Here is a 15,466-nt window from a genome sequence, read left to right as displayed (position 1 = left end):
TAGGGAAAGGAAATAGAAATAGGGAATGTGAAGTAAATGGTGTTAGGCTTCAGGACAGAACACAGGAAATGGGTTTTTTCAGGACATAACTAGCAGAATAGATAAGGGAGAACCAGTGGATGTGGTGTATTTGGATTTACAGAAAGCCTTTGATAAAGTCCCACATAAGAGGCTAGTATAGAAAATTAAAGCAAATGGGATTGCGGGTAATATACTGGCATGGATTGAGAATTAGTTAGCAGACAAGAAACAGAGTAGGAATAAATGGGTCTGTTTCAGAATGGCAGGCAGTGACTTGTGGGGTACCGCAGGGATCAGTGCTTGGGCCCTAGCTATTCACAATATATATCAATGATTTGAATGAGGGAACCAAATGTAATATTTCCAAGTTTGCTGATGACACAAAACTTGGTAGGAATGTGAGCAGTGAGGAGGATGTTAAGAGGATTCAAGGCGATTTAAACAATTTGAGTGGGGAAATACATGACAGATGCAGTAAGAGTTATCCACTTTGGTAGGAAAAACAGAATGGCAGAGTATTATATAAATGGTGATAGATTGGGAAATGTTGATGTACAAAGGGACCTGCGTGTCCTTGTACATCAATCACTGAAAGCAAGCATGCAAGTGCAGCAAGCAGTTAAGAAGGCAAGTGATATGTTGGCCTTCACTGCAAGAGTACAGGAGCAAGGGTGTTTTACAATAGCTGTAAAAGGCCTTGTGAGACCACACCTGGCGTACTGTGTGCAGTTTTTGGTCTTCTTACCTAAGAAAAGATATACTTGCCATAGAGGGAGTGCAGCGAAGGTCAACAGACTGATTCCTGGGATGGCAGGATTATCATATGAGGAGAGATTGGGCCGACTAGGCCTGTATTGACTGGAATTTAGAAGAATGCGAGGGGGTCTCATTGAAACGTATAAAAGTCTGACAGGGCTGGACAGATTTGGTGCAGGGATGATGTTTCCTCTGGCTAGGGAGTCTAGGATAAGCGGCCACAATCACAGAATACTGGGTAGGCCATTCAGGACTGAGATGAGGAGAAACTTCTTCATTCAGAAGGTGATGAACCTGTGGAATTCTCTACCACAGAGGGTTGTGGAGGCCAAGTCACTGGATATATTTAAGAAGGAAACAGATAGATTTCTGGACTCTAAAGGCATCAAGGGATATGGGGAGAGAGCGGAAGTATGGCATTGAGATAGAGAATCAGCCACGATCATATTGAATGGCGGAGCAAGCTTGAAGGGCCGAATGACCTACTCCTGCTTCTATTTTCAATGTTTCTAAGGTAATGATGGATTGTTGACTTAAATTTGTGAATTGGATCCCAAGCCAGATGGTGAATATGAAACTAGACACAAATCCGTTTGTTGATAAAAGGTTTATTTACAGAATGCAGCATTACAAATGCCTGCCTTCTCCCTTCCGCCCCAGTTTCCCAGCAAAACAATACCCTGTACCTGTGTATCATAATAATATAATTAGTATACCATGAACAAAACCAATAATGCAGTGTGGAGCAGTAGTGAGGAAAGCTGAACAGATGGATCAAAATTCCAGAAGCTGATAATGAGTTTTTAACAAGGCACTGGTATAGTCACATCTGGATCACTGAGTACAATTCTGGTCATCATGCTACACAGCAAGGATCACAGAATAAACAAAAAAATATCTGGTGCAGAAAAGGGAAACCAAATTGATGTCTAGCCATAAGTTAAGGTTGAAGAGCCTAAGATAATCATTCTGAAGGGGGAAAATTATAAATTGGATTCATATATGTTCAGGACTGCCACAAATTCTAGAACCAAAGACATTTACATAGGCTTGGTCTGGACACACAATTTCAGATTTCCATATCACTTTAAATGATATTAATTTTGAAAACATACAGACAGGTCACAAATTTGGACCTCAAACAAGCTGAGAAGAGTGTAGACACACAGAAACGAACTATTTTATACAGAGGGTAATGAATGTGTGAAAGAAACTGCCCATCCAGTGGGGAGAGTATAGTTACTTTGGAAAAAATTAGGGAAATTTAAGTTTTTGAGGGGGTTGGTGAATAAGGAACATTAGTTTCTGGTACTAGCCAGATGGATTGCAGTATTTTCCAATTCTGCGCATTCCCGTGTTCCTAGGTAAATTTCCTAATGCTCTCTGTTGTTAATCTACACAGAGATCATGGAGAAATTCACAGTCAGATCACCTTACTTCACTGTATCAAGAAAATGTGACAGCAGAGAGATTTCAAAGTGAGGCATTCTGTAATCGATTAACTATTATCCTGCACAACATTTGAACTGAGAAGGTCTTCGATGAAATATAGCTCATTTCTTCAAGAGTCTAATGAACATTGATTTACCAATAGATTATGATGGATTTTTCTTATATTCCCTTAAAAACCTTACCTCAGAACCACTGTAAAATGATTTCCTTGCAATTCACCCAACTTCAGGGGATATTTTTTGTAACTGAAATTCCCTAGCTTGAAGTTCATTAAGCATTTGTTCAGATGAGAAAGCCTCTGTGCTGTGATTCTGTTAAGAAATGCAAGTATATCACATCTGTATGACATGGAAAATTAGATAATTCTCGTCAGTCTACACAGATTCCTTCCAAAACATACAGTCAGGATATAAAGCTTGAGATTCCAATATCACTTGAAATGATATTAATATTGAAAATATGCAGAAAGGTGACAATTGTGGACCTAAACAAACATTTAAAATTGACAAACGTTCACAAGGTAAAGTTCACATATTTTTCAAGTGGAACCCTGAATGAAACATTCTGCTCCCTTGGCTAGTGACCCATCAATATATTTTGAAATCAACAATGAAAGCTTCTTAATACTGTTATAGGTACGTCTTATTAATCAATGATTGTGCTATTCAGTTATGGTGAAGATATCACCACCCTTTTAATAGGATTAAAACATCACTGGGGAAGGCAACAAAATGGCTCAATGCACAAACTGTTGGTAAATGGTAAATGCCTCAGAAGGAGTCTAATTCAATTGCAATGCCTGGAAGATAGTATAACCATATCACAGTGGAGCTCCCAAAGTTATTAAGGCTTGCAGAAGAGCAATCTATTTTAAGGTTTGGGAGAAACAGCCCATTACAAGTACATAACCAGTTGGTTATGTTCCTGGACTGGTCTGCTGCTTGTACATTATACTTGAAACCATAGTTTCTGCCAAATCAAAGTCAAGTTCAGCATATGTGGATCTGTAACTTTTTTACTCAACTGTCTGCAGCAAACCAGAAAGGATGAAGAATGTAGAAGAAAAGCAGTTTAATAATTACATATTACTTGTCTAACAATACTTACTTTACGACTGCAATTTCTTGTACTGTTATAGCCCTTTTATCTTTGGTTCCCATGTAAGAAAATATGTTTGGTTTTACCCTGCAGAAACATTAGAGAAAAACATTTCAGACAGTGACGCACAACCTTTTAAATAAGGTGTCCAGCTTAGTAAACGCATAACTCTTGATTGAAATAAGCATGCATCTATATTTCCAGGCAAGGAAGGAAGTTAGTAACCTGGGCTTGCTTCAAAACAATAGTTCAGGATCAAGCTCAAGTTAAATACAGCAGAACCAAGACCAACAAAACATGTGAAAAATTTAGTTCATGACTTGTAAACATGTTTCCATGATTTTGCAGATTTCTATATAGGCAGCTCTGCTGTTAGAGCTAAAATATTTCAATATTTCACTGGACTTTGATTGGTGCTTTCTTACAATTGACTTGTTTTCAGACTTCTATTTCAAGTTCTCTACCTGAAGGCAGGTCTGACCCACAACCTCCACCACGGGTAGAGCAATAAGGCAGGTCCTAAATCCACCCCAGTTAGAACTGGGATTGAACTTTGTGCTATTGGCACTAGTCTGATTCACACCAGCTGCTTAGCCAAACAGCTGCCCCCCCAATTGCATGTTGTAGCTTGGGGTTATGGATAATGATGGTAGAGGCTCCAGTTTTTCTCCATCACATTAATGACCAGGAATCTCTCCCACTCTTATCATCTGCTATTGGTATATGTTGGAAGGATTTACAAGTTGATACTCAACCTGTTTTGGCCACATTGTGAATGCATCTTCCTTGGCCACCAAGTCCTGGAGTGGGACTTGAACCTGGAGTTTTTGGCTCAGAGGCAGGGGCACTATCCATTATTATTTTTAAATTGACTTAGTCTTACTTACTACCAAAATTCTGCATTTTTTTTCAAACTTCAAATCTCCTTAGGGGTAGACCGGAAAGTAGAGTTGAGGCTACAATCAGATCAGCCATGTCTTATTGAATGGCACAGCAGGCTCGAAGAGCTGAATGGCCTGCTCCTGCTCCTAAGCCCTATGTTCCTAGAAATCAATTTAGGTAACAACCCATTAAAAAAAAGGGTACGGACTGGCCAGTCACAAATTATTTCAACAACTGTAGAATCATTACAGTCCAAAGTGTTGAGAGGCTTATTGGTTCTCCCAGGATCGATCAGCAGATTATTTTGAGCCCAGAGAGCCAAATATTTAAGTTGCATACATATATAAAAAACAATTATGCGACCAACAAGTTTTACTGAAAACGTTCACGGTAGCCTTTCCACCATAAGCAAGCCTATTATACTGCCTGCAGTTCCTTTTATGCCTGCAGTTGGCAATTTGATTGTCTACAGTATCAAGGGTGATGCAACAGAGTACCCGGTGGAAAAGTGTACAATCACTGACAGCAATTTCCAGATTTCTGTGTTTAACTGCGCACATGCAGCCTCCTAAAGTTGCTATCAGTTTCTAATAAATAATGACAGCAAATGCAGACAGATTCGTTATTATTACTACCACAAAATTCAGACCATTATCAGTTTTCCCCATAAAACTTAAGCATCTATTGCCATCTTAAAATGAACCTTTCAGATGGGTATTTAAGACGGAATCAGTTTGGTCTCAGATTTTCTGCAGGTGTCAAGTAATGATGAGTAATGGTCAGAAAACGGTACAAGTTTCTCTCTCTATAACCTGCAGCTGAAGTACAATAATGAATGCTACCACTGTCTTGATGGGGGTGGGGGTGCGGGGAGCTTTACTGCACCATGACATTCACATAACTATTGTCCATTATAAGTATTAGCATTGGAATTTATACTGGAGATGTAGAAGGATAGAATGCATGACATTAAAATAGGGACTGAAAGACATTTGTATGCCCTGTTCACATTACATGCAGACTTCTAACCTGGGTTCACTTAAAAATTATATTTGATCTTGTCACTCTCCCCCAGCTCCCAGCCTGCACTATGTGTGACGCCATCGCAAATCTATGGTATACACGTATGTGGACAAATGTTAATTGCCCTTGGTGTTGTATACAGAACATCCAAATCTTTGCCTGGTTCCCCATCTATCCTCTCAGTATGTTTTGCCCTGCAGTGGTAATTTCCTTGCCTCCCTCAGCTCCTCCCACTCCTACCTGCCCACCATTTTCATTCTTTCCCCTCTCCTGCATGCCCACCATTTTCATTCTTTCTCCCCTCCTCTCTGACCATTCTCTGTCTCCATTCCAGACTCTAAATCTTCTCCCCACTCCATCATATTTCACATTCCTTCCTCACCTTACTCCATTATCCCCTACCCTGCTTGACCTCAATAGTGCATCTTGTCTCAATTCCCTTTGTGTAAAGTAGTGATCAACTAATAATATATTTTGTGTGTATGCATTTAATTGATCTTAACTTATATAAACAAAGTAGAACTGCAGAATGTTTCTGTAATATGTAGTAACACCTGCTGTGAATGATGTGTAACAAAAGCCAACTCAACGTACCTCAGATATTTAGACAACACATTAATAGCATCCATTGTGTCTTTGTTTTCCTTATAAAGTACAAAGTGGCAGTAGCTCCCCCTGCTTTTGGGCCACGAATGCTTTCTTGGATCTTTGAAAATAAAATAATTAATTATGCAAAAGAAACGTGTGTAAAAATAGAAAGTACATTTCTTCCTCCCCTCAATTACGATTTCCTCAGAGAGCTGACTGCATATCAATTTAAAAATGATAATCACGACATAAAGCAGCAAAACAGAAACAGATCTGCTCCTGAAATTCAATTTGCAACCTGTAAGTAAAGAAAACTACAATAAGTAATCACTAAACTCACAGTTCAGTACACATAATCATGTCTCATCTGCAGGGGCATTGATTTAGTCAGCAAAGTCAAATTTTGTTATTATTCCATGGGTTCAACGACTTTTATATTAAGCCTTAGGACTGAATTATGTGATTTGTTCTAGCTTCCTATGAAAACCATAGATCAGCAGCCTTATACACTGTTACGGAATCACAGCATGATAGAGCATGGAAAGAGGCCATTCAGGTCAGTCCAGCCAATGCCAGCTCTTTGGTACAGCTATCCAATTGACCAACTCCCCTATTTTTTCCCATAACCTTTTAAATGTTTTTCGTCTCAAACAGGTGCTTTCTTATTGAGTAATTATAGTTAGTCAAATGGACCCAAATAAAATTTGCCTGTATATTGCATGTTAGCTATTGTTACATCTCTTAAACCCAGGCACCAGGTCAAAAAGATTTTCATATAAATAGGAAACCAAATAAGTTGCTAAATGCAGTATCAATTCTTTACTAGCTGAAGTGTAATTGTGAATGGAAAGATATAAAATGTCATGACAAATAAGATTTCAATTTTGTGAAACAAGGATTGTTCACCATGTGTTCAGTCATATTCAGTAGCATGTTTTTCCTGGAACAAAAATTGCAACCAGTTAAGCAACTACATGTTGTAACATTTCCTACAGTTATCAAGAGTAGTTTTCAATCACACTATAACCTTTTCTTGTATATTTAACCTCATTAAAGATGCTTTATAAATTAAAGCTGTCATATGGTGGCAGTGTCTCCATGATGCCATCATGGGTCAGTTGGAGTCAGAGATTATTGATTCACAACGCACTTCATGATTTCAGCTGACACCCCAGGGAAGGTTGCATTGTCAAGGAGGTACCATTCTTTGGATGAAAGGTCCCGCCAACCCATTTCAATGCTTGAGGTGGGATGTTAAGAGCAGGGAGTTTCTCCCAAAGTCCTGGCCAATGTTCCTCCCTTAAATACTACTGCCACCATTAAAAAAATCAATCTTTATCCCACTGTTTGTGGGAATTTGTTATCTTAAAAAGAGCTGCCATGAATGCCTACATAATATTCCCTGCAATTTAAATGAACATGATAAATTATCACTGTTTTTTTTAAAGCCATACATATTAAATGTACAATTCCCTTTTGTTTTGAAGTACAAACTATATCTGAACATGGGACTCCATGCAATTTTCTAAAGCTTTTATATGCGACCAAAAAGTTAAACACACATGCAGAAGTTAACATTTACTAGCCTACCGTCATAAAAACCTGACAAGCTTACACTCAGTCTAAGCTATATTTTCCTTTCACTAAAGGTAAAAGGTGATTTAAACCACCAGTTTAATCTTTTAACAGAATTCACTTCAAACAAAGATGGTTAGATTTTCAAATCTTAATCCAAAAGAAATTCATTAAGAAAATCACCATGCACAATGTGGCTGGAGATTAATTTTCCAATGAATTATATAAACATTCCTTAAACATACTGGTCACTCAAAGTGTAGTATAGTGCTACTTTTGTGTTCCTTAATAATAGACTGTAATTTAAATCGACAGTACGGCTAACATTCATCAAGTTCCAGTTCAGCAGTTTTCAGATGAGTGTTGTATTACCTCCCATATGACAAACAGGAGTTGTACCTTAGCAACCAAATGTTACATTTACATTAAGCCAACACAAACCTAAGGACAAATAGTTTTCAGTAACATTAGATCAAACCCATACCAAGGTTCAATATGGTTTAAGAATTTTGTAACACAAACAATCCAGCAAAATATATTGCAACTTAGTCAATAGCCATCTCTTCACAAGTTATTCTGTAAAATATTGATGGTTATTTATGTGGGAATTTCAAGGAATGTAATTTTTTTTTTAAACTTGGGTCAACCATACAATGTAGTGCTCTTAATTAACAGCTTCAGAGAATAATCTTGAGTTTGGTAAGCTGCATATAATGGCCGACATTTCTTTTCAGTGGAATGAAACATATCTTACCTGCTGCTTTGACCTCTGTCCAACCATTGAAAAGCATAAGAAGTATAAACAGAGCATTATTTAATTTGTAGAACAATATGCTAGTGTGGGTGTATTGCAGGTGGCCATGCAAGAGCTGCAGCTATGAATGTGCAAAATATGTGAAGTAGGGAGGTCATCATCAAGCAGTCCAAGTAATACTGTTCAGACCCTCCCCCAAGTTACTTTAGCAACTATTCAACTGTATGTTTGTCATATCACTCCGATCTCAATCTCTCACACATGCACAGACTAATACTTAATTCTGTAGTTTAATTAACTTGCAACAAGTTTTTAAAAATTGTGCATTAGTATGCAATGAGCGGAAGACAGCTATTATATTTGTACAGAAAAGACTGAATATACAGCAAAGATGTTAATACATAATTTCCCCTTTGTTGAATTGGCCATTTCCTTGATTATATACAAATCCTTTGTAAGAGAAGTGCAGTGGAAAATGTGGTTGCTAAGTCTTAGGCAAAATGCTCATTCTGTACCATACTGTTTTGATGCCCAAAAGCAACACAAGGAAAACAATTCTTTCCCCCCCCCACAACCTGATAAATCTTTACTGAATTAGTTGAAGCACAATGCTATAATAGTCAGCTCTGAAGAAGAGTCATACAGACTCAAAACGTTATCTCTGTTTCTCTCTCCATAGCATGCCAGACCTGCTGAGTTTTCCAGCATTTTCTCTTTTTATTCCAGGTTTCCAGCATCCACAGTATTTTGCTTTTACAATACTATAACAGTCAGCTTGTGGACTTAAAAATGTGCAACTTGGCTCAAATGATTTCCTTTTAGAAAATGAAAAAAAACCATTTCTTCCATGAAGAGCATGAGCCCACTTCCTAAAGAATGAACTCCTTTTGCGATCCATGTAAAAGCCCAGGTGTGTTAGTATATTTAATAGAATCAATACAGTACAGCACAAACGATAGCCATTCATTAAATCACGTCAGCGCCAGATCTTTTGAACAGCAATCCTGTGAGTCCTAATTTTAAATTTTTTCCTTCTAGGATTGATCCAATTTCCTTTTAAAGACTAGATTTGAATCTGTTTTTACTGTGCTGTCAGGCACTCCAAATCCTGACCACTCATTGCATAAATAGTTTTTCAGCTTTGTTTTGATTTTTTGACAATCAGCTTAAATTTGTGCCCTCTGATTATTGACCTTTCAACCATTGGAAAAAGTTTCTTTCTCTTTCCTTTTCTGCGCTAAGGACAACAACAGTCTATCCATGTAACTGTAATCCCTCATCCATAGAACTATTTTAGAGAGGTTGGCCAGAGTGATATATCTCCCTTATTCATCTCCTTCTCATGAGTCACACTTGCAGTGGAAGCAACCTAACCGGTAACATTGTCATCCGAGTTGGAACCAAATATGTAACCTAGGCTGACACTTGTGTGTAGTGCCGAGGGAGAGCCATAATCTCAATGTCAATTCTCAAATTTCAAAGTTAACAAATTTAGGCCAATGTTCACATCCCAGACTCAAAAAGTTGTTGGGCAAGAGTTTCCTCAAAACAGTGAATAACTGGCTAAGCAAAGAGTGACTAGCTAACAACCACCATCCTAATTGTTTACTATTCACTAATGGATGCAAGTGTAAGCCACATTTTTTTTTGTTTACCACTCTGGTCAATTTTGCGATGTGACTCCACATGCACCAAATTATTCTAATACATGCCTCAAAGCCAGTATTGGTAGGCCACCTAACCACAGGAAGATAGAGCCAAGCCCAAATCTGACATCATCCAATGTCCATGTGGGCATTTCCAGCCTGGGGAGGTCAGAAACTACCAATTAGAAATACAAATCCTGGATATTTATCCTATCTCCAACCAGTGACATGGTAGCCAATCATAATGTCCCTATTGCTGCTCCAGTTGAGAATGGCTCCAGTTGAGAAGGTAAAAACAACAAACTGTTGTTTGCCATCTCAGTAACTCTCGTTGCAAAGAGGGATGATGACAGGTTCAGCCTGCCAAGGCTCATACACAAAGAATGACTATGTGGATGACTCCTTACCCCTATGGAATCATCCCCCATAGGTTACAATGTCTTTAGAACGGGAGGAGGGAAGAAATTAAACAAAGAAATGAAGCATAACAAAAGCATAGCCATTTTCTTTAATATTAGAAAAGTATTTGCTGTGTTCTGTGGTGAGGATTTGCAACACAGAACTAGTTAGAACGGGTTAGTGCTTGTTACTGCCACTATAATACAAGCTTGGATTGTGTTATTAACAGTAAATTCTAAACCATGTTTATCAAGAGGAGTTAATGGAACATCTTGGTACTGCATATTTGCTGATACCATGTATTTAAATGCAATAAAAGACACAAACATAAAATAACCAGCCAAGTGATTCACAACATCCCTATTACAAATTCCAATGGCAAGTGAATTGGACATGTGTCATGAAAGATTGGTGAAAAACTTCGCAGTCAAACTCAGTGTCTGAAAATAGCTTTGTTGTCTCATTACCATACATTCAAACTTGAGTTAAACCAAATATGAACACAATACTCTCATGAGGCTTCAACACTTAATGTACGTCAACCAACCAGGCTCTTCGGCCTGTCAATGCGAAGATGCAATGCAAATTGTGCCCAAGCAATTTTTTTCTAAATGGGAGATCCAAAGCACCAAGGCAATAGAGTTTCTGCAGCTCTTTGAGACAATACATTAACAGTAATGTGTACAATACATTTCTGCTTTGATCTCCTTCCCTCCAAAGTTACAGAAGCTACTGCTGGTCATCAGATTACCCTCCACTTTGAAGATCATAGCCTGATATATGATTGTGACTGTGGTTTTTAGCATGGTTGTTCCAATCATCTGGCTGTTAATCACCTCAAACTTTGCTCTTGAATGTCCTGGCAAATCATCTATAATTATTTTAGATCACTTTAAAGCTTTTCCAAAACAAGCCACCTTCATATGATCTTCCTTGAACATTATTCCCATGGTTATCTAGTTTCATCTCAAATCACGCTCCCTCTGTTGTAGCTATGGCTAATCATATAAACCTTTTCAAGTAATTTAAGTTACCCAGGGCTCTGTCCTCTCTCCTCTATGGAAATATGCTCCACTGCTCATTAACCAGCCCTATTCGTTCTTCATCAGAGATTTACACTCTACATTCAGCAACCACCTTCAGATTACATGCTTCCATGAGGTAATGGGCATCTTGCATTTGTTATGATCTTCTTTGAGACTGGTAACCTTTACAAAAGATATTCAAACTTGCAATGAATAGCTGAAAAGATTACACAAGAAGATTTCACGTTTTAAGACTTTTACTGGAATGAACAAACTAAAAGCACCATTGACTAATTCAGTAGACAACTTATACAGAACTTTTCCCTTTTAACACAACCGAAAATCCCATTCTACAGTTATACTTTACACTATCCCCTAAGTAAACATTCAATTCTCCTGAAACCAGTTCAAAGTGATTTTTTAGCTCTCGAGGTTTACTTCTGTTCTTTTCCTTTCCCAGCCTGGTAACTTTTCATCTCAGAACTGTCTTTCATGGTGAGGGTTTTCTCTGGCGATTCTACCTCAAGGAGAAGCAACTAGGCAAATCTTCCAGCCTCGCTTCAAACTCTCAAGAATTTGATCTTTTCTGAGTGTGAGCTCCCACTTGCATTCCTGTACAGCGAATCACAGAGATCTTAAGCCTCTAGCTGCTCCCTTTCCAGAATCCTGGCAGACTGCCTGTGTTTATGCGTTTTCAGGGATATCTTAGAAACCCATCTCTCTCAAAGTCCAACTTCATAATTGTAGGATTAAACTATATCAGAATTGGTTTTCCAAACTTACTAGTTAATAGATCCTCTTACTAGATGCATTTAATTTATTTGTCAAAAATCTCAGTGAGGTAGGTCTTACCCTTCTCTTTAAAAGCTAAAATCATTTTGCCCCAAATCAGAACAATCTGTTGCAAGATCCCTTCCGACCTCTTCTTATTTGGATCCTTATAATTTTCTTTGGCTACTCAATATGTTCATGGTTTCACTAAGAATTGACAAGATATTTTCATATTGAATACAAAATATTACATCCCATCTATATTAGAGACAGGTGACTTTGGTTAGGAGATCCTAATGTGAAAAAAATACAAAAACTCACTTAAAAACTCATGAAACTTTTTCATTTCCGAAAGCCACAAACTGTTGATCATAAAACCCACGGTAGTGATGTAATTGCTATCATTGTAAATACTACCAAGATTTTCATATATGGGAGTAATTAATCCTCCTGTTGTCCTGCCATTTTGAACGTGGCAGATGCAGTCCTAGCCACTTTTCTTAGACTGAGCATGATAAAATGGTCAGGCATTATCAAAGTACTTTACCCAAAGACAAATTAGAAGGTGGAAGAGTGAGATAAATACCAACTATTAAATCAAAAGCCAACTCAATTGAAGATTAATTATCATACAAGTAGCAGTGGCCAAACCTGACTGTAAAAAATATTTAAATTTATGATGCAATGCTCTTTGAAGAATAACATTTGAACATTTTAATTCCTGCTTTTCCAAATCCCAATCAAGTGTGCTTATGTTACTTTTAATACAGTTTAATGAAAAACTGTCGGAATGTACAAATCTGATTTTTTGATTGATTTGTGCTAACCACGTGCTATTATTCTTGACGTTTAGGCCACAACCATGAAAATAAGCAGCCCTGAAATTCTGATTCTGAACTCACCTCTTCTGCAAAGTTTGTTTTGCTGCAAGTGAACTAACTGACAGTCAAACTCAAGAGTTGATGACATTGGTCTACATTACCCTCATATCATCTGATCATGCAGCCTCTCAGATTGGTTTGTCTCGAAAAGCCTCTTCTTTTCTGGCCTGATTCTATGCTGCAGCCTCCCCGGTCCCAGGCTGAACCATTAGCTTCCCACTTACTTACAATTCCTTACGCCATGCCTCTCACATTATGACTTAAACTTTGGAGCCAGTGCTTACAAACCTTGAACAATTTTACTTAAAAATTACTATTATATAAATTGAAGTTGCAGTAGTTTGTGATGATTGGAAGAACTTCTTCAAGCAGTTAACATCACTAGTTACTTACAACAATCTCTACGTTATGTTTGGGGTTTAGATTGGAATTTAAAACACTGTTAAGTGGAAATAAAGATAACCGTGCAAAATGTTAGGATTATGGACCCACGTTGTGTACACATTAAATAGAAGATCTCATCTCACATATTAGCCATGTATTTAAATCTCATGCACGCAAAACCATGCATTTTTCTCAAAAAAAAGTTTTCTCCACTTTTCCCTTTAAATGTCCTTTGTGTCATAGAAACTAAAAGGTAGGATAATCTTTTTGCTATTCTACAAAAGGTCACAAGGAGATTAATCAGAGGAACTTGGAGTAACACAAACTTCTTATCGTTACAGAGACACCTGATATCCATTTAAAGCAGTTGATATTTACTGCAAAATGAATTATAGGTGTGAATTGCCAACTCAAAACTCCATGACCCAAACCTGAAGATTTTAATATTTCAACTTCTAAATCATTTGAGCAACAGCTTTTATCATCTATAATCAGAAGGCAGTTTTAACATTGCCAACACCAAATATTTTTGTTATCTATAAATGGAGACTCTGTGCCTCTTCAAAGATTCGCAAAAAGTAATTCTAAGTTAAACGAACAGAAATGCTGCCAGAATAAATCATAGAAAATTTATAGCGCAGAAGAAGGCCACTCAGCCCATTGTGTCTGTGTTAGCTGAAGAAAAGCTATTACAGTCTAATCCCACTTTCCAGCTTTTGGCTATAGGTTAAAACACTTCAAATGTATACTTTAGCATCTTTTAAACATGTTAAGTGTTTTTTGCCTATAGTACGCTTTCAGACAGAGAGTTCCATATCCTTACCATCCTCCGGGTGAAAAAATTTCTCATCTAATACTTCTGCCAATTACTTTAAATCTATGATCTCTATGCTAAAGGAACAGGGCCTTCCTACCCATTCTATCTAGACCCATCATAACTTCAATTAGGTCTCCCCTCAGCCTCCTCTGTCCCAAAGAAGCTTAGCCTATCCAATCTTGTCTGAAAACTAATATTCTCCATTCCTACAACATCCTTGTAAGTCTCCTTTGTATCTTCTCTGGTGGATTAACATTCTTCCTCGAACGTGAAGAGAACTTTACCAAGTACCCTATCTGTAGCCTAGCTAGTGTTTTATATATTCTAGCATAACCTCCCTGTTCCTATATCCAAGCCTTGACTAATAAAGGTAAGTATCCCCCCTGCCTTCTTAAACACTTCATCTATTTGTCCTGCTGCCTTCACGAATCTGTGGAAGTGCACTCCAAGGTCTTTCTGTTCCTCCTCCTTGCATATTGCTTTGCCATGTTCACTCTCCTCAAATGTATGATCTCACACTTCTCTGGATTGGGTGCCATTTACCACTTATCTGCCCACTGATCAGTCCACTGATATTTTCCTGCAAGTCTGCAGCTTTCTTCCTTGCCGTCAAACACACGGTCAATTTTTGTATCAATGTGAAAAGTATTTAAGTAATCATTTTTACTTTTTTTTATACTGAGCTCCAAGTTCTGCTTGCAGTCATCAATTGACTTTCTCAATCAATCCCAATTTCTACCAATGCAACTACATTACTGAATTGGCTTGGCCTAAATAGCCAAGTGGTTATGGTACTGGGTTTGTAACCCCAAGATCAAGAGTTCAAATCTCACAATGGGAAACAATGTGACTTCATCTGAAACAGATGGGAACGGGTTTGTACTCGAAAGAGTTACATTACTGAATTGGTTTCAAACTTAACTCCCATCACTAAATTCAATAGAGAACAGGCAGAGCTACTAATTATGTAACTCTTTACTCTAATTCATGTTTATGGCTTAGCCAGCAACATATTTCCAGAGCTAAGTTACTGACCAATTCAAGAAGCATGGCTAATTGACATACTGTAGCCCTTGTTCCAGGGTTATCAAGGTGCAAATGTCTAAATCACCACTCAATGCTGTGCCTTCAGGAGTACAAGGATCTGCAACAGCAGCTGTTGCTTAACTTGCTGTATACTTTCCATTTTATTTTGCTGGCGATTCAACATGTAGAACCATGCCAATATTTACTACTCAGCTAACAGCACAAATTGCGTAACACAGGTGAAAATCTAGCAATGTGGAACAGCATGACTTTACCAGGGATGTAGTTAATGTTTTAAAAAAACACATGCATGGCCAAGGGAACAAAAACATGCAGGATGCATGCAAAAGCTGTAATCAAAAACACAT

General features: G+C 37.8%; 1 protein-coding gene across 3 annotated transcripts in view; it reads right to left on the bottom strand.

Annotated features, from left to right (window-relative positions):
* Positions 1-15,466, bottom strand: part of pus7 (pseudouridine synthase 7) — a 45,886-nt gene that overhangs the window by 22,323 nt on the left and 8,097 nt on the right. For 2 of the 3 annotated variants that reach the window (XM_041202505.1, XM_041202506.1), the window contains exons 6-8: positions 5,827-5,938; positions 3,337-3,414; positions 2,412-2,540 (exon numbers count right to left, since the gene is read on the bottom strand). In XM_041202505.1, coding sequence (XP_041058439.1) covers positions 2,412-2,540; positions 3,337-3,414; positions 5,827-5,938 — 319 coding nt within the window. The remainder of the gene's footprint in view (positions 1-2,411; positions 2,541-3,336; positions 3,415-5,826; positions 5,939-15,466) is intronic. The other variant, XM_041202507.1, reaches the window with a different exon arrangement.

This window comes from Carcharodon carcharias, chromosome 13, assembly GCF_017639515.1.
Source record: "Carcharodon carcharias isolate sCarCar2 chromosome 13, sCarCar2.pri, whole genome shotgun sequence".
Taxonomy (NCBI): Eukaryota; Metazoa; Chordata; class Chondrichthyes; order Lamniformes; family Lamnidae; genus Carcharodon; species Carcharodon carcharias.
Note: the sequence above shows the minus strand (reverse complement) of the source record. Positions and strands in the feature narration are given on the sequence as shown.